This window comes from Palaemon carinicauda, chromosome 26 (assembly GCF_036898095.1).
Source record: "Palaemon carinicauda isolate YSFRI2023 chromosome 26, ASM3689809v2, whole genome shotgun sequence".
NCBI classification, from domain to species: domain Eukaryota; kingdom Metazoa; phylum Arthropoda; class Malacostraca; order Decapoda; family Palaemonidae; genus Palaemon; species Palaemon carinicauda.
In genome coordinates, this window is record NC_090750.1 from 96351947 (window position 1) to 96372283 (window position 20337).

A 20337-nucleotide genomic window follows, 5' to 3' on the forward strand; every position below is an offset into this window, starting at 1 on the left:
CCTTCAACATACCTATTTAGAAATACAGGAGTTAAAGAAATTGGATGATAACCTGCATGGCTAAATCTACCACAAACACAGTTGCCGAATGCAGTAACATTGTCAATTCTCTTAAAAAAAAAAAAAAAAAAAAAAAAAAAAAAAAAAAAAAAAAAAAAAAAAAAAACTTTTCTTACTAATTGGTGAAATATACCCTCAGAAGCTTGAAGATTTAAAAAAAGATGGCAACCAAAAAGCTAGACTAGCTAGTTTAGTTTCAGGAAAATAAGTGAGGAAGGCAGTTTCTGTTTACTGTCAAGCCCATCAGCCATAAGGGTTACCTTTTCCTTTAGATAGTGAGTGACATTCATCTCATTTAGGCAAAGGAGGATTAGTTAATTGTTGCCTACACCAAAGAGCAAGGATCTAAGGGTAGCCCACCATCTATGTTCCAAATTTTACCAAAAAGGGTCTCTTCTACTGACAAATTGTGTTAATTTCCAGTTCAAGCATAAACACTCTGAGCAACAGCTCTTAGCTGAGTATAATTATTCCAAGTCATATCGGATATATTTCTTTTCTACGATGATGAACTGCACTGTGACTCTTCATGGACTGTTTTTCACTTGGTAAGGTTAGAATTTATGCTTCAGTTATAGTAAGCAGCTCTCCTAGCTGGATGCTCCACAATCAAACCAATGTCTGGGGTAGTGCCTTAGTCTTTGTACCATGGTCTTCCACTGTCTTGGGTTAGTGTTTTATTGCTTAAGGATACATTTAGGCACACCATTCTATCTATTTTCTTATTTTCTTATACACTGAGGTATTTTCCTTGGACTTATAACATCAGACTCTCCAATTAGGATGAAAACTTAGCTAATAATAATAATAATAATAATGATAATAATAATAATAATAATAATAATAATAATAATAATAATAATAATAATAATAATAATAATAATAAATTTAACCAGATATCCTTTTTAAAAGAGCAACAAGCTCAACGTTTTCATACTATTGTAACAAAAAAAAAAAAAAAAAAACAATAAGAATACCCATCCAATCTGCTCAAAGTTTTATATATAGCTTACAAGAATGTAACACATTAGGAATAAGCGGCTCAGCCTTTATTACTAATGAAACTAAGGCTTAATGAGACTAGAAGACCAACCTAGTTTGATATAATACCAGGGCAATCAGCGTATACTAAGTCCTGGCAATTGTCTGAAATTCTGTAGCCTGACCTCTGATTCCCAAAGTCCAAAATCTCTAAAGTCATGGCAACCAGTAGGAGAAACTGAATTTAACCACTCCCTATGGTGGGCATTGAGATCACTAACAAAAAAAGGAGAGGTCATGTTTATCGTTTTGGATCTTAATCATGCTGATAAGAAAACAATTGATGATAGATTCATGAAAGTTTGGATTCTGAGAGATGGAAAATAAATAAAATGCCTGCCAAAACCTTTTATGACCTTAATTTTATAATATCCACATTCATAGCAGGACTTATGACAAATAGGTTACACAGTCCTGATGTACACGGTCACCCGATTTGCCTCATTAATGGGATTCTGTTTCAGATTTATTATCTTCTAAAAACCTAGAATAAGTGCCTCTTTTCAGAAACTAATGTTTGTGAACATACTAAAATGTCAGACTTTCTGGAAGCAACTATTGTTGATGGGCACAATAATGGGCATAAGAATGTGGTATCCTGTGTTCCTCAAGGTAGTGTTATTGGTCCATTACTTTTCATTCACATAATATGTGGTTTGGTCTAGAAAACAAGCTCGTTGCATATGCAGATGATGCTACTCTACTTGCTTCAATTCCATCTCCGGAATGTAGATCTGGGATTGCTGAATCCCTTAATAGAGATCTAGCTAAAGTCAGTGCATGGTGCAAATTATGGGGGGCATGAAGTTGAACTCTAACAAAACTCAAAGTATGATTGTAAGTCGGTCGAGGATAGTGGCTTCTCAACATCCATATCTCTGCATTGATAATGATTCGTTAACTCTTTAGGACTCTTCAAAAATTTAGCTGTGATTCTTGATGGCAAATTTACATTTTAGAAACACATTCGGTCTGCTTCTTTAGTTGCACAAAAAAAAAGGCTCATTGAGAATGCCTTCTAAGATTTCCGGTGATCAATTTATTCTGGAGAAGTGCTATAATTCTTTCGTTTTGACTTGTTTTGAGTATCGTTCTCCTGTCAGGTCTTCAGCTTTCAGCTGCCGAATCTCTTCTTAATTTGTTGGATAAGAACTTGCAGTCTATAAAATTTCTTATTCCTAACCTGGATAGTGATATCTAGCACCGTTGTTCACTTAGTTCTTTATGCCTGTTGCATAGAATTTTCATAAATCTGACTAACATTTGCATTTAGATCATCCCAGACGGAAACACCCTACTTGTAATACTAGGTATGCAGTAAATTATAAAAGCCATTCCTTCTCCATCATGAGGCTAAATACTGTACAGTATTCTAGAAGTTTTATTCCAGCTATGACAAATTTTCAAATAAATCTTCCTATTTACGTAGTTGACTCTGTGGAATTTCAAAAGTTCAAACTTGCATCAAAGGATTTTATAAAAGATCTATTTTAATGTTTCACTTTTGTTAAAATATTTCCTTTTCTCTCAGGTCTATTTTCCTTTTTGGAGCCCTTGTGCTTACAGCATCCTGCCTTTCCAATTAGGGTGTAGCTTAGCAAGTAATAAAGTTCATTACGATTTTAGTGATGAATTGGTAAGATGATGATGACAATAATAATAATAATAATAATAATAATAATAATAATAATAATAATAATAATAATAATAATAATAATAACAACAATAACAATAATAATAACAATAATAATAATAACAATAACAACAACAATAATAGTAAAAAGAACAACAATATTAATGATAATTACAATGATAATGATAAGAGACCGTTAAATGACTCCCAGACATCAATATATAAAACACTGAATATCCAAAGGTCTCTTATGTACACGCAAAACTAAACTTGGTAGTTATTCTTAAGTATTATTAAGACGTATTTAAATTTACTGTGGTTCTGTGACGGGCCGAGAGAAGGTTGTGAACTCAAAGGCAGGATGCAAACATCTGAGTTATAATATTATAGAACACTCTCCTTTATATACAAAACCTCAAGGCAATAGGACATAACAAGTTTACAAGACAGACAATGTCACAGAGGAAAACCGGAGACGTGAATTTTCATGTTCGTTTTAGTGCGAGGGAAGAGCGCAAATACAAGCATAATATATACAAAAGGAATTATGTACAATTGTGTGACACACGGTTGGTACATGGCTCCCCCCCCCCCTAAAAAAGACATACTGTACATGTTAAATAGGGCGCCCTGATCTAGAGAGGCGAACTGTAGGCGGGTCATCTGGCAGAAGATAAGCAGGTTTTAGACGATCAATGGAGACCCAGTCTTCTTTGCCCCGAATGTTTAGGAGGAATGCTTTCGGACTGCGTCAGATCACAAGGAAAGGGCCCGTGTAAGGGGGCGTTAGTGGTGGCTTGCTGGTGTCGTTGCGCAGGAAGACGTGCGTTGCAGAGTGCAAGTCCGTTGGTATGTGATGCTTTGCTGGGGGCTTGTAAGTCTGGAGGCACGGAGTAAATTTTCCCACGATGTGACGTATGCGCTGGAGATCGTCGGAGGAGGTTGTAGAAGGAAAAAATTCTGCAGGGACGACCAACGGGTCACCATACACCATTTCGGCTGCTGAGACGTCGAGGGCGTCTTTAGGAGTGGTCCTTAGTCCCAGGAGGACCCAGGGAAGCTGAGTAAACCAGTTGCAATCCTTGCAGCGGGACATCAAAGCTGCTTTGAGGGTGCGATGAAAACGTTCAACCATTCCATTGGCAGCAGGGTTGTAGGCCGTTGTCTGATGTAGGGTGATGCCCAGGAGATTCGCTAATGACGTCCACAATTGAGAGGTGAAAGTGGTTCCCCTGTCAGAAGCAATATGCTCAGGGATACAGAATCTTGAAATCCATCCAGAGAGTAATACAGATGTACATGAGGTGGACGTTGCAGTTTCCATGGGAATGGCTTCAGGCCAACGAGTGGAGCGGTCGATGACGGTAAACAGGTAACGATGTCCTTGTGATGTGGGTAGGGGGCCTACAACGTCGATGTGAATGTGTGCGAAATGACGCTGAGGTTGAGGAAAGGTGCCCACTCCTGAATCCGTGTGTCGATGTACTTTGGAAGTTTGGCAAGAAGTACAGGCGCGGACCCAATCCTTAGCATCCTTAGAAATGCCGTGCCAAATGAACTTTGCCTTCAGCAGCTGTGCAGTAGAACGGCACGAGGGATGTGAAAGGCCGTGAATGAGATCAAACACCTGTCGGCGCATGAGAGCAGGAGTCCAAGGTCGCGGTCTACCAGTACTGACGTCACAGAGGAGGGTGGTGTTGGAGTCTTCGAGGGGAAAGTCTTCCCAACGGAGGGACGTGCAGGATGTCCTACAAGCATGATACTCTGGATCCTGTCGTTGGGCTTCAGCCAGGGCGTTGTAATCCAATCCCAGTTGAACGGCAGCCAACGTGTTTCTTGACAGGGCATCGGCAACGGGATTCATTTTCTCAGGGACGTATTGGAGGGTGCAATTGTATTCAGCCACGGCGGAGAGATGTCGGCGTTGACGGGCGGACCAGGCGTCAGATTGTCGAGTGAAGGCGTGCACCAGAGGCATGTGGTCTGTGCGAATGACGAAGGGCGTACCTTCTAAGAAATGGCGAAAGTGACGGACAGCCAAGTGCACCGCCAGCAATTCTCGGTCGAAGGTAGAATAACCCGATTCTGCCTTGGACAGTTTTCTGCTGAAGAAGGCCAATGGGCGGGGCGAGCCTTTGACCACCTGCTCGAGTACTGCACCAATAGCGACGTCGCTGGCATCGGTGGAAAGAAGGAGAGGGGCGTGTGGGATAGGAAAAGTGAGAGCCGCAGCAGTTGATAGGGCCTTCTTTGCATTGCAGAAGGCTGCTTCTTGAAGGGGACCCCACTTCAGGTCCTTTGGCTTGCCCTTGAGGGAGGCGTAGAGGGGAGCAAGAGTGGCGGCAATGGCTGGCAGAAAACGGTGATAATAGTTGATCATGCCCAAGAATTCCTGCAGAGCTTTGACGGTCGAGGGCGGGGGGAAATTCTGAACGGCTGCTACCTTCTCAGGGAGGGGATGGACTCCTTCAGGAGTGATACGGTGCCCTAAGAACGACACTTCGTTGGCGCCAAAGGTACACTTGTCGTACCGGACTACAAGGCCTTTTTGTTGCAGGCGGTCGAGCACGATGCGCAGGTGACGGAGGTGTTCCTCTTTTGAGGAGGAGAACACAAGTATGTCGTCCACATAACATACACAGAAAGGGAGGTCCCCTAAGATGCCATCCATGAGACGTTGAAACGTTGCCCCAGCATTACGAAGGCCAAAACAGGAGTAATTGAAGGTGTATGTACCAAACGGAGTGGTGATGGCGGTCTTGGGGATGTCTTCTGGGTTCATAGGCACCTGATAATACACCTTCAGGAGGTCGAGCGTAGAGAAAACCTTCGCTTTGTGCAGGTAGGAGGTCACGTCGGCAATGTTTGGGAGGGGGTAGTGATCCGGTTCTGTTTGCATGTTCAGGCGCCTGTAATCCCCGCACGGACGGAGGGAGCCGTCTTTCTTCAGAACGATGTGTAAGGGTGACGACCATGGGCTGGAGGCCTTTTGGCAAAGGCCCATTTCCTCCATTTCGGCGAACGTCTGTTTGGCGGCTGCCAATCGTTCCGGTGCCAGACGTCTGAATTTTGCGAAGACTGGGGGTCCCGTCGTCTTGATATGGTGATAAATACCGTGCTTGGCAGGAACCGTGGGCCTTTGGCGAAGTTCTGGACGGAAAACTTCCGGGTACGACGTGAGGAGGTGGGCGTAGGCATCCGTGGGTGCGCTGATGTGGAGAGTGAGGTTAGAGGGGGCGGGTTGAAGAGGTGTCGACAAGTACGAGTCTGCGTTGACCAATCGTCGGTGGGCGACATCGACCAGAAGGTGGAAATGAGAGAGGAAATCCGCACCGAGGATTGGCATTGTGACGTCAGCAACGAGAAACTTCCAATTGAATTTACCGTTTCCGAACGATAATGTGAGGTTCTCGTAACCGTAGGTGGGTATCGCAGATCCGTTGGCAGCTACCAAGCGGACGTCGGCAGATGTAGACAGACTACGTCGTGCCTTGAAGAGTTTCCTTGGCAAAAGAGAACGACAAGCACCCGTGTCTACCAAAAATCGCACGCCCGTTCCTGCATCCTGTAAAAAGAAAAGATTAGAAACACGGGAGGCCACCGCCACAAGCGATGGCCTACTTACACGTTTTTTGGCCACTGACAATCCTTGGCACATTTCTTCGCGGTTGCCCCGAATCTGAAGTGGTAGTAGCAAAACTGCGGCGGATGGGAGGTAGTAAGTGGCTGTAGAAGTCGTTCGTTGGGGCGCGAGCGATTGGTGGGTGGTGGGCGGCTTTGTCGCTGCTTCGGCACGTCACGGGGTAGGCGTGTATGTCCTACGGCATTCATGTCAGCTTCGGTTGACGTTGAATAGGCATCCTCGTCGTCAGGGGTGGAGGCGTTGATGGAGGTCTTGAAGTAGCTGTCCATAAGGGCGTCGGCTTTGGTCATCAAGTCCTTTATGGGTAAGCTATCGACATCGGGTATGGCAGCGCGTACAGGTTCGGGTAAACGGCGTATCCAAAGGGCACGAAGTAGGTTCACCTCACGAGGAGAGCCGTCTGCGGCAGGTTGAAGGCGAGCGATACTGGTCATTTCCCTGAGGGCAAGCGAAGCCCTTTGGTCCCCCAACGGTTGTTGCGAGAGCTGAAAAAGCTTTGCTATACGGGCGGCTGGCGACGGCGAGTACTGCTGCAGAAGGTATGTTTTGAGGGCGTCATACGCTATTGGGGTGTCTCCTTATTCACAAAGCCAGTCGGATATTTCTGGGAAGGTGTCCTCGGGTATCGCCGCGAGTACATAATCCGCTTTGGTGGTTGAGCGAGTCACGCCCCTGATACGAAACTGGACTTCTGCACACTGAAACCAAGCAAACGCCTCTCCGCTAGCAAACGATGAAAGTTTTAATGGAGTGGCCGCAGTACCAACTGCCGTAGAGTCCGCCATAGTACTACCAACGATGAAGGGGCGAGGGGGTGGGGGTGGAAGGCGGTGGGAGCGAGTCGACTTCCGGGGTCACCAATGTGACATGCCGAGAGAAGGTTGTGAACTCAAAGGCAGGATACAATCAACTGAGTTATAATATTATAGAACACTCTCCTTTATATACAAAACCTCAAGGCAACAGGACATAACAAGTTTACAAGACAGACAATGTCACAGAGGAAAACCGGAGACGTGAATTTTCATAATCGTTTTAGTGCGAGGGAAGAGCGCAGATACAAGCATAATATATACAAAAGGAATTATGTACAATTGTGTGACACACGGTTGGTACAGTTCTTAACAGGAAATGATTGGAATCTGGTTCTAAATAATGATGTTTGGAATAATACACTCTTTAAAAAATAAATATATTCTATATAGATTACAACACTTTCAAAAGAATTTACACAACAAAATAAGTCACTAGAAAAAATTCTGTCTGAAAAAAACTTGCATTAAGATAAAAATGTAGTAACTTGACTTGAACTATTATATCTGAATATGTCTTAGACTAAGGAAAGAAATAATGCAATGTAAATTATACAAATGCTTGAAATTAATTCTGAATGATACAATATTCAAGTTTGATAATGAAAAATAGATAACCAGATAACGATACAAATCTCTAATATCTATACAGGACCGTTTACAAAACTCTACAAAATGTCAACACTCACCCTAATACAGTGAATTTAAAATCACCATTCCGTCTTACGTATCTTTTCGACACACGATTTTCAAAAACAATACACTGGGTTACGTGCGAAAGTGAGAGAGGGAGAGGGTAAGAGGACTTTCTTCAGGCTGCAATCTCTATATCCATATTTGTAACCTAACCCTGGTGTCCCCTTTTATATGAAATCTAACTGCTACCTGAAATTTCCCCGAGATTTGGGAAGCGTGGTGGGGTGGGAAAAAGACATCATAGTTGCCAAGTACCGCTCTCCCGAAGGCTGTACTCACGCCACGCCAGACAGCTCTCTCAGTCAGCTAGCTCTGCCCACCTTTTGTCCCTAAGATAAAAAAAATGAAAATAAAATCCTCTCACCAGGCCTTCTCAACGTTTTTGAAGCATGTGGTAGAGAATTTTCCAAGGAATATGTTACTGAGCATTCTCTCTTAAACATGATGCAATACCTCATAAAATATAAGAGATCATTACTTAAGTCCTTGTTCATATCTCGCACAAATCCCACAACACTCTCAAATAGAATACGTAAGACTTCGTAACAAATATATGTGAAATAAAAAGTTAATTCTTGAAAAATATTGTAAATTTACATATACTAACTCGAATCAAAATACAATGATATTTACGACAAAAGACTTACGTAATTTACATAAAATAATTACATCTATATGAGAGGAGCTTATTTTATGGGCTAAGGATCATCTCTTCAATGGACAAATGAAAACAGTATAAGATATAAATAAAATCATTAATAAACTATGATATTTACTCTGCACTAGACCAGCTTCGTAAGAATATATATATATATATATATACATATATATATACATACATATATATATATATATATATATATATATATATATATATATATATATATATATATATATATATATATATATTATATATATATAATTATTTATATATATACATATATATATTATATATATATACATACATATATATATATATATATATATATATATATATATATATATATATATATATATATATATTTATATCATAATATAGTATCGTGGTCTGTAAACCAAAATATAATAATATATATATTACAGCTGGCAAGCTACACAACCTCTCGAGTTCCAAACTCACCTGTTTGTTTTTACATTAAATCTGTTATACTTGAAAATATTAATACCTGAACTTTAAGACAGTGGAACCTAAATCATTTTCCTTCCTTGCATTATTCTTTTAAGTTCATGACATTAGAGAGGATTTTTTTCTACAAAATCGACCTATTTTTACTTACCGTTCCATAAAATTTGTAGGTAAGAAACAGCATATAAAAAAACTTTTATAAAGTTTTTTCAGCGCTCGTTTCATTTCAACTCTCTTTTCTTCGTATATTTTTCTTAAGACAAGGAAACTTTATCAAGGTAATACTCGTCTCATCATCTACCTTTAATCTATGTACGATCAAAGAACCAGGTAGATATTACACAAACTAAGTGAGGTATAAACGAAAAAGAATATCATGTACTTCGGACAAATGCAATGTTCTGCTTCGTCGTCGGTCAGTGGGAATGACTGAACCAACAGCCAATCAGCTACGAGCTTTCAAACCGTATTCGGCTCCAGTTGCCAGCTAGGATGAAAACTAATACTTACCTAGCATTGCTTTAGTACCTTGATGGGGCTAATCATCATATGAACTAGAACCATTGATGTAATATCTATGAGATTCTCTCAATGACTAGTAATTTTCCAATGTGCCATCCATGATTATCAACACTATCTTCTTACCAGCTGTCTTTATTCATCAGAAATATCAGAAAAGATTACTTAACCATATAATTCCGTTTATAAGTATAATCCTGAAGATAACGGCATGCCAAAAGTCAACCTTTAGAAGCTTGCATCAGAACTTAGAAGCAAATAATTATGAGTCACAGGGAACCTATGAACCAAACATAGTTGATATCAGAGTGTATATTCATAGAGGAAACTACTTTTGAAGATTGTGTTATATGAAAACAAATTTGAATGTTGTATTTTAGCTTTAATCTAATCTACTTCTGTACAGTTTAACATTAATAATAAATAAATTTTTTAGAACTCCAGTCAGCAAGAGGATTAATGGTTCATGAAACGATTTAATTGGGCCTTCCATAAGAGGTAGAAGGGGCTCTGACAGAGGCTGTCCTCTCGAAGGATCCTTCACGTTGACGGCGGGCGTCTTCCTCTGCGGCGAAGGCAATTTGGTCAAGGACGAACTGGGGAATGGGGTGAGGAAATTCAGGAGCCACTGGCAGCAGGTTAGACTCAGGCTGGTAGCCATTTTCGTTCGCCACGAATTTCACAAGAACTTCTGTACCGTCAGGAGCAGTGTAGCTGTGGGAAAGGGTATCTTAGTGAAAGCTCTTTGTCTTCCTTTGGCAAAAATTTTAAATCACATTGACACTATTGATGAAAATACCACAAAACTGGCTGATTTTTCTAAAGCTTTCTTTTGCTGATGCAATTTATATTGATGATTTTCACCTTGGATATGAAATGATGTTTAGGAATCATAAGCTTTAGATAGATTTGATTTCATGACATCACCTGCATTACCGGTTTGTCGCATAAACAGAACCAACTACTAAGATAATGCAACAGGACTTGTTAAAGAATAAACTTTCATGTAATAATTACAGTTCAATAATTACTCACGAGTACTGTCCAGCCTGTATGACTGCACCATTTGCTGCATCAGGTGAACCAGACTTGGCGAAGTGGATTCCGTTTTCAGCCTCGAATTCGACGTTGAATCGTCCGTCCTCCTCCATGATTCTGTCGTCCCTCAAGATGGCTACGCGTTCTCCTGAGTCACTCCTTGAGGAGGCTGGAGCTTCGTATCTTGCTGACTGAGGGGCACCAAGGGCCACTGCAGCAAGGGCGACGAGGATGACCTTGAAATTTAATTAAGATTTGAGATCCATTTTTGGATTATGTTGTTTCTTGCAATTTTCAGCGGCCGACAGATTTGCACAAAATCTGCAGATACATTTTTCAGATAAAGTAGAGCTCTGTGGATATAATCCTCCTTACTTATTAAGTACTAATTCAATTCTTAATTTAGGAATCTAACGACAAAAAAATAACAGAAACTGACTTTGTAAAGACGAGCCATTATCTATGGACGTAAAGACAGATGGATGCCAATTTAAGGGAAAATATGAAAATTGTATATGAAGTTATGCCAATGTCAATGTTATTTACAAGAAAAACAGAATGAAATGTGGAATAACATTGCTACGTGACAAAAAATAATTCAAATTAGTAAATTGTGGTGAAGATCATCGAAGAATGTAAATGAAAGAAGGAATGGAAGCAAGCACTCACGAACTTCATGTTGGCTGAGTTGTGAGTAACTGATGAGTAAATGGTCTCCTTTTGGGCCTTATATACCTGTTAGCGGGTCATCTGCAGTGGGCGGAGGCATCAAAGCCAAGTGATACTGCCCTCGTCCTTGGCTCAGCCGAGTTCCACTCGTACTTTCGAACTTTCTGTCAAGAAAGTTCCTCATTTAACGTCACAGACAAGGACAAGGGTATTTATGATTTCGTTTTGCTTGATTTTATCACTGGACGGAATCGGTGGATAATAATAATAATAATAATAATAATAATAATAATAATAATAATAATAATAATAATAATAATAATAATAATAATAATAATAATAATATGATTTCTAACAACAACAGCCATAATAATTCGTAGGATCATAATAGTACTTTTACTACCATCACTACTACACTAGGATCACCAGCCACAACAGTTATTACTACTAAACGTGATGATAATATATATAAAACTCGTTACAGACAGAGAACAACAGCAATAGACTTATGCTTAATCAAAAGTAGTTTTAAGAGCACCAACATAAGTGGCAAAAACAGTTCCTTTCTTAATAGCAATGGAGAGATTTAAAAGAGGTCACATTTATAGTCAATACAATTACTTTTACTGCTGACAAAATTAGCTTCAACGACAATAGTAATAAGGAAAAAAAATAATGATAAACATAAGGATAAGAGAAACTATGGCAATAAGCAACAGAGAAAGATCAATAAATTCGTTATCAGGGAACCTCGTTAAAACAAGAGTATGAATGTCACAGAATCAATTAAAATTCCTGAACAAGTCTAATACATTTTTTACTTGTAGATATGTTGATGCGATAATACATGTGTCACCCACTTTGCCATTTGCTCAATGAAAACAGAATTTAAGTATTTAGAGGCACAGATATTTTTTTCTTATAAATGGACTTTATGGTTTTGAGCTATGATGATTTTCTTTGCTTCTCTTGTAACAGTGATAGTTTAAGAAAAAGGGTTTCTTTTTTTTTTACATTCATAATTTTACTTTATGTGTGTTACAATCATATGCTTCTGCTAAAGCTAATGAAAGAAATCAATTTGAATATTTTAATCTAAACTTTAATATATAAATAGCAGGAATCCAATGTCTGACAGCAGCTTTTTTAAAAGATATGCTAAAATACTTTACATATTATTATCATTATTAATGAAGCTAAAGCCTTAATGTGAAAAGCAAAATGCTTCAAGCCCCAGAGTTCCAGCAGAGAAAGTATCTCAGGGTGGAAAGGAAATAAAGGAGTTAAAATTATACTAGGAATGAGAAATAAGAAAAACATAAAATATACTAATATCAGTAGCAACGTTAAATCGTAAGCCATATACATTCCGTGAAATGAATCTAATGTAAACCTCTACAACAAAAGGTATTCTCAACAAGTTTGAACTTCTGAAGTTACACTGACTTAACTACCAAAATAAGGACCATCATTCCATTATCTGGTCACAGCTGGAATATAACTTCTGGAAAATTGTGCAATATAGAGCCTTATGATGGAGGGGTCAAGACTGTTTGAATTAATTGCATAGTCAACTGCATATCTAGTTATACTTACAGGATGGTAATGTCTGGGAAGATCTGAATGCATGAAGTGGAAAGATTTATGTAAAATCTTATGTAATATGCACAAAGAACTAGCTGAACGGTGATGCCAGATATTGATATTCTGAACAGGGATAAGGAATTTAATAGACCGCAGATTTTTGTCCAACAAATTAAAAAGAGAGTCTGCAGCTGGAGATGAGACAGGGGATTAATATTAAAGTAATAACATAATGAACGAATTTAAACATCTCCTCAGGATAGATAGGTCACCAAAAATCTTAAGACTTTCTCAATATTTTTTTCACACATGAAGAAGAATTAGACCCGATATTCTTCTCAAAAATAAATTTGCAATCAAGATCCACACAAAATAGATTAGTTGTTCGTAATTAAAGAGACATCATCTTGAAAAGATTTGGGTGTTAAGGAGCTACTGTCTTTGACCTACTTGCAATCATACTTGGAGTTTTGTTGAGGTTCAGCTTCATGCTCCATAGTTTGCACGACACACTAATATCAACCAGATCTCTACTGAGGGATTCAGTAACAACAGGTCTATATTAATTTGATTGAATGGAGGTAAAGAATTTTACATCATATGAGTATGAGATAAGATTTTTTTCAAGGCCTTGCCACATAATATACATACATAATACGAAAAGTAATGGGCCAAGAATAGCACCCAGTTGAACACCAGATATTGTAATTCTATAGTCACTATGGTACCCATTACCAACTCCTCTTTACAATCTACTGCCTACACATTCATTAATGATACTAAGAAAAGACCCATCTATGCTCTTTTGTTCAAATTTAAAAAAAAAAAATTCCAAATGATTAACACAGTAAAAGTCTGCACTATATTCAAGGCCAATTATATAAACTTTCTGACCACAATCAATGGATTTTTGCACAGCATTAGAAAATGTAAGAAGTGCATCACATGCTCCAAGACCTTTGTGAAAACCAAACTGTAAGCTAGGGAACACATGATTACCTTCAACATACCTATTTAGAAATACAGGAGCTATGGAAATTGGATGGTAACCTACATGGCTAAATCTACCACAAACACTGTTACCGAATGCAGTAACATTATCAATAATCTAACAAATGCAAAAACCAGCTCTTTTTTTCTAATTTGTGAAAAATACCATGAGTCTACACCTCCAAAAGCTTGAAGATTTCAAATAAAGATAGCAACCTGTAAGCTAAACTAGATAGTTTAATTGCAGAAAAAAGAGTGAGGAAGATTGAGTTTCTTTTTACTGTCAAGCCCATCAGACATAAGGGTTACCTTTTCCTTTAAATAGTAACATCCATCTCGTTTGGCAAAGGAGGATCTGTTAATTGTTGCCTACACCAAAGAGCACAGATCTAAGAGTAGCCCACCATTTGTGTTCCAGGTTTCACAAGAAAGGGTCTCTTCTACGGTCAAATTGTATTAATTTTCAGTTCGTCGTCATCGTTGCCGATATTATCTTCTTCTTCTTCTTTGTCTGCATCTTTTCCCACCTTTATGTGGGGTCGATGTTTCTGGCCAGCGTTCTCCATCTACCTCTTTCCCACACTTCATCACTGGTTAATCCCTTTGATTGAAGGTCATCCTTGATATAGTCCATCCACCTTCTCTTTGGTCTCCCTCTCCTTCTCGTTCCCTGTACCTCCATTTCCATCACTCTCCTCCCAATGTACTGTTCATCTCTTCTCATGACATGACCATACCACCTCAGTCTACTTTCTTGGATCTTATCTGATAGTTTTCTGACTCTTGTGGTACCCATAATTACCTCATTCCGTATCTTTTCTCTTCTTGTCACCCCAGATATCCATCTAAACATTCTCATCTCTGCCACATCCAGTTTCTTCTCTTCTGTCTTTATTGCCCACGTCTCCGCTCCATACATCATTGCCAGTCCCACAACTGTCCTGTATACTTTACCTTTCAACTTAACCCCTATTTCCCTGTCGAATAGTACTCCACGCACTTTTTTCCAATTCTTCCATCCTGCTTGTATTCTGTGGTTTATTTCTGCCCCCAGATCACCATCCTCTGCATCTGTTGATCCTAAATACTTGAAATTTCGTCGTCGTTATTATTATTATCAAAATTATCATTATTATTAAAATTATCATTACTTGTGGAGTTATCATTATCATTAAAATTAATAAAATTATTAGAATTATTATGATCGTCGTCATTGTTGTCGTCGTCGTCATCGTCGTCATCGTCGTCGTCTTCGTCGTTATTGTCGTTATTAAAATTACTAAAATTATTAACATTATTATCATCATCGTCATCGTCATCATTATTAAAATTTTTGATGTTGTTAAAATTATTAAAACCATTAGAGTTATTATCACCGTCGTTGTCGTTGTCGTCATAATTGTTAAAATTATTAAAAATATTAGAATTATTAAAATTCTAAAATCAATAAAATTATTATCGTCGCCGTCGCCATCCCCGTTGTCATCGTTATTATCATTTCAAAAATTATTAAAATTATCATTATCACTGAAATTATTAAGATTAATAAAATGATTAAAATTACTAAAATTATGAAAATAATTTGTTAATGAAATTATTATAATAATTATTATCGTCGTCGTCGTCATCTTCACTGTCTTCATCGTTGTCATCGTCATCGTCGTCGTCATTATTATCATTATTATAATTATTAGAATTATTATCATCATTGTCGTTGTCGTCGTTATTGAAATTATTAGAATTATTAAAATTATTAAAAATATGAAAATTAATATCACTTCGTCGCAATTGTCTTAGTTGCTAGAATTATAACAAATATTAATATTATTGAAATTCTAAAATGAATGATATTATTGTCGTCGTCGTTGTCGTATCAGATTATTATTATTATTATTATTTGCTAAGCTACAACCCTAGTTGGAAAAGCAGAATGCTATAAGCTCAGGGGCTCCAACAGGGAAAATAACCCAGTGAGGAAAGGAAACAAGGAAAAATAAAATATCTTAAGAAGAATAACAGCATTAATATAAATATCTCCAATGTAAACTATACAAACTTTAACAAAACAGGAGGAAGAGAAATAGGATAGAATAGTGTGCCAATATGTACCCTCAAGCATGAGAACTCTAACCCAAGACAGTGGAAGACCATGGTGCAGAGGCTATGGCACTACCCAGGACTAGAGAACAATAATTTGATTTCGGGGTGTCCTTCTCCTAGAAGAGATGCTTACCATGGCTAAAGAGTCTCTTCTACCGTTACCAAGAGGAAAGTGATCACTGAACAATTACAGTGCAGTAACCCGTTGGGTGAAGAAGAATTGTTTGATAATCTCAATGTTGCCAGGTGTATGACAGAGGAGAATATGTAAAGAATAGGCCAGACTATTTGGTGTGGGTGTGTAGGCAAAGGGAAAATGAACCGTAACCAATGTAATACTGTCTGGCCAGTGTTCCTCGGGGTGGTGTTCTTTGCCATTACTTTTCATTCACATGAAATGTAGTTTAGCCTAGAAAACAAGCTCGTTGCATATGCAGATGATGCTACTCTATTTGCTTCAATTCCATCTCCTGATTGTAGATCTGGGGTTGTTGAATCCCTTCATAGATATCTAGCTAAAATTAATGCATGGTGCATATTATGGGGTTTGAAGTTAAACCCTAACAAAACTCAAAGTATGATTGTAAGTAGGTCGAGGATAGTGACTTAACATCCAGATCTCTGCATTGGTAATGTTTTCTTAACTCTTTTGGACTCTTAAAATTTTAGCTGTAATTCTTGATGGCAAATTTACTTTTGAGTAACACATTCGATCTGCTTCTTTAATTGCACACAAAAAAATGGTGTTTTTTAGATTTTCCGTGATGATTCTATTCTGGAGAAGTGTCATAATTCTTTCGTTTTGCCTTGCTTTTGAGTATCGTTCTCCTGTCAGGTCATCAGCTTTCAGCTGCTGAATCTCATCTTAATTTGTTGGACAAGAACTTGCAGTCTATCAATTTTCTTATTCCTGATCTGGATATTAATTTCTGGACAGTCAATCAGTTAGTTCTTTATGCCTGTTGCATAGAATTTTCTTAAATCTGACCATCCTTTGCATTTAGATCTTCAAAGACAAAACAATCCTGCTCGTAATACTAGGCATGCAGTAAATTTTGATAGTCATGCCTTCTCCATCATGAGGCTCAATACTACAGAGTATTCATGAAGTTTTTTTCCAGCTATGACCAAATTGTCAAATGATCTTCCTAATTAGACAGTTGAATTGGTGGAACTTCAAAAGTTCAAACTAGCAGTAAATGATTTTATGTTGAACAGGTTGAATTCTCTCTATAGTTCATATATGAAAGGTCTATGTTAATGTTTTACTTTTGTTAAAATTATTCCTTTCCTCTCTGGTCTATTTTCTTTTTTGGAGCCCTTGGGCTTACAGCATCCTGCTTTTTCAATTAGGTCTGTAGCTTAGCTAGTGATAAGGTTAATAATAATAATTTAGGAAACGAATATAGCAATACATTAGGCTAACACAGTCTGAGATGTACTGGTATGGAGGTAATATCAATATATCTATATAGAATAATAATTAAAGCAATAAAAAGCTTTCTTAATACTTGGAAACAAACATAACAATAATGGCAACCAAAACAATATGTACTTGAATTTACCCAGAGAAAATATAAATGTAATGCATAGACCAAATGACAAAATGTTGTATTGAATGGGTCAACAATGAAGAGCCACTACACCATGTAAGGCTTAATACTATCCAGGATAGCCACTTCAGCTGAGGGAAGGACAGTACACTAGATGAGTATGAAGGAACAGGCAAGGGTAAGGCAACCTCTTGATAAACCAACAGGCATCCTTGAATAAACTCCTGTAGGTTCAGCACATAAGCGGAGTTAATTGACGAGAATGGAGTGTCAGAGGGAGAAAGATTAGTTAAGATCAAAGAACGTCTAGCCCTATAGAGTAATTCTCGTGAAAGAGGAACGATTTTAATTGAAGGGTAAGACATAACGGTTCAAAGATTGATTTGTAAACACAAATTTCAGAAATATTATGCCGTCCCTGCTGATATTTAGAACTCAGACTGGCTTTTAATTCACCAAAATGATAAAAATACTTAATTTGACTGAGACGTGAAACTAGGGAATAAATAACGTGTATTGGTAGTTCACAAGACTTCCATATAATACATGAATTGACAGACATCAGTGACAATGTCATCCTTTGTTGCAAGGTGAATCTCGCATTATAATGTCTATTTTGGTGAAACATATTACAATATTTCCAGTCAAACAAATAAACAGAGAGAGAGAGAGAGAGAGAGAAAGAGAGAGAGAGAGAGAGAGAGGGGGGGGGGTTTCTTACTAGTTTTCTTGCTGTGCCATAAAGACTATAGAAAGAATAAAAATTTCGTCGAAACAAAATTGCAAAAAGGAGATGACAAAGATGTAATTTCATATTCATGACTTATAAAGAATTAAAAAGAACCCTTTTTCATTCAATATGCTTTATTAATTACATTGCAAATAAATATGAATAACAACAAAGCTCTCATCATTCAAGAATTCAGTTATTCTTATCAAGACAATCATTGGGGGCTTCCATAAGAAGTAGATGGGACGCGAACTGAAGCCTGCCTTTCAAATGATCCTTTTCGGGCATCTTCCTCAGCGGCGAAGGCGATCTGGTCGAGGACGAACTGAGGAATCGGGTGGGGGAATTCGGGAGCTACTGGAAGGAGGTCAGATTCGGGCTGGAAGCCATTTTCGTTGGCTACAAACTTGACAAGGACAGGAGTACCATCAGGTGCAGTGTATCTAGGGTTAAACGGTAGTATTTTGGAAGAATTTTTTTTTATTTACTCACCTGAAAGTTTAATATGTAGGCATTATATTTTCCTAAAATATTGCAATATGGAATAAGTTTGTATATAAATTCACCATGAATATAAAATCACTCACGAGTACTGTCCAGCCTGTATGACTGCACCATTTGCTGCATCGGGTGAACCAGACTTGGCGAAGTGGATTCCGTTTTCAGCCTCGAATTCGACGTTGAATCGTCCGTCCTCCTCCATGATTCTGTCGTCCCTCAAGATGGCTACGCGTTCCCCTGAGTCGGCTCTGGGGGATGCAGCAGGAGCCTCGTATCTACTAGACTGAGGGACAGCAAAAGCTGCGGCGACTAAGGTTACGAGGATGACCTGCAGAAATGTACATGTGATTTTTAGATGGAACTTGCACCTTCAACTGCTGAATTTTAGATTCTTAAAATTAATATTTTTTTTTTCTTGAAATTATCCAAGAAATATATCTGTTCTTTGCCATGAATTAGTCTGATACAAGTCAACTCTTAAGTCCATTTGTAAATGTGGAAGTAATTCAGATTTCAAAGCCAGAGATGGAGAGAAAGCAAACATGAAAGTTTGCGTCAGAGACTCACGAGCTTCATGATGAAAGACCAACTGAGCGACTGACGCTGTGCAAAGATTGTCTCCTCATTTATATACTGGGGATCATTAGCGAAGGGTCATCAAAAATGCAACAATACTGGATCGTGGCCTTGGCCCTTCGAGCTCAAGAATGTGTCGTTTTCTCTGACGACCAGAAGGTGGAGTTACTTCTTAAGGCCATCAGATAAAGCCGGTCATAATGATCGTTAAGCGGCTGGTCATGGAAGGATAATAAATATTTGAATTAGGTCGCAAAGTTATTATACACATGCAGAGAGAGAGAGAGAGAGAGAGAGAGAGAGAGAGAGAGAGAGAGAGAGAGAGAGAGAGAGAGAGAGGCCGTTTGTTCACCTTTCATTATTCCGGATTCCGGAGGAATATCAAGACTACCAAAATGTATTTCAAGGAGCCATTTGAATTAGTAGTTCTTTAGATTTATTGGTGTGATTAGGTCTGTCTTATTCAACTTGTTTGTCAACAAGTTGCTGGCCAGCATTGTCTACTTGACATCGAGACATTGATTTGGGTTTGATTAAAATGACCAAAAGCAACGTTCATACTCACCCATACACAAGTAAGATAAGGTAGAATTATAGAAAAAAAATTGAAGCATTATATAGCTCCAGAGAGAGAGAGAGAGAGAGAGAGAGAGAGAGAGAGAGAGAGAGAGAGATTTCATAAAAGTCATTTATATCTTTTCTCTGCTCATCCTGTCTTGTAACTGGGTGATATTTTTATCTTTCAATTGAGAAAAGTGAAACCTAAATCCTATCGCTGACAGTTATGAATGAAAACACACAACTCTTGCACATAATGCAATCAACTAAAGGTAGACACACCAGTTCACATATCGATGTCAATCCTCGTTTGAGGCATAACTGCACTAAGCGTCGTAGCCTATGACACAAACCATTTCATTCATATTGCTGAGATCACGTTTTCTCTTAACATCTATGCTACTTAATTTAGAGAAATTCGAAATGCCTAGTAAAGAGAAACATGCCTAAAGAGATAAATAGAAAACGAAGACGTGAGACAACAAGAATATAAAACTTATCTCACTCA

General features: G+C 38.3%; 2 protein-coding genes across 2 annotated transcripts; both read right to left on the reverse strand.

The window, feature by feature from the left end:
* Positions 1 to 9900: 9900 nt before the first annotated feature.
* LOC137620338 (cuticle protein AM/CP1114-like) lies at positions 9901 to 11373 on the reverse strand. Its single transcript, XM_068350573.1, has 3 exons — positions 11238 to 11373; positions 10566 to 10804; positions 9901 to 10244 (listed from the first exon to the last, which is right to left on the reverse strand). Exons 1-3 carry the CDS (start codon positions 11244 to 11246, stop codon positions 10007 to 10009), a joined length of 486 nt encoding a protein of 161 aa, XP_068206674.1. The 5' UTR covers positions 11247 to 11373; the 3' UTR covers positions 9901 to 10006.
* A 6944-nt stretch (positions 11374 to 18317) lies between these two features.
* On the reverse strand, positions 18318 to 19302 carry LOC137620339 (cuticle protein AMP1A-like). The gene is made up of 3 exons (XM_068350574.1): positions 19263 to 19302; positions 18782 to 19023; positions 18318 to 18637 (listed from the first exon to the last, which is right to left on the reverse strand). The coding sequence occupies exons 1-3, from the start codon at positions 19269 to 19271 to the stop codon at positions 18409 to 18411; spliced, it is 480 nt and encodes a 159-aa protein (XP_068206675.1). The 5' UTR covers positions 19272 to 19302; the 3' UTR covers positions 18318 to 18408.
* Between the last annotated feature and the right edge of the window lie 1035 nt (positions 19303 to 20337).

What these genes read in the sequence shown, in the direction of transcription:
- LOC137620338 (XM_068350573.1), bottom strand. An exon ending in ATACAGGCTGGACAGTACTC is followed by an intron (nt 10,245 to 10,565) that starts GTGAGTAATTAT and finishes CCTTTCCCACAG; the next exon opens with CTACACTGCTCCTGACGGTA.
- LOC137620339 (XM_068350574.1), bottom strand. An exon ending in ATACAGGCTGGACAGTACTC is followed by an intron (nt 18,638 to 18,781) that starts GTGAGTGATTTT and finishes GTTTAACCCTAG; the next exon opens with ATACACTGCACCTGATGGTA.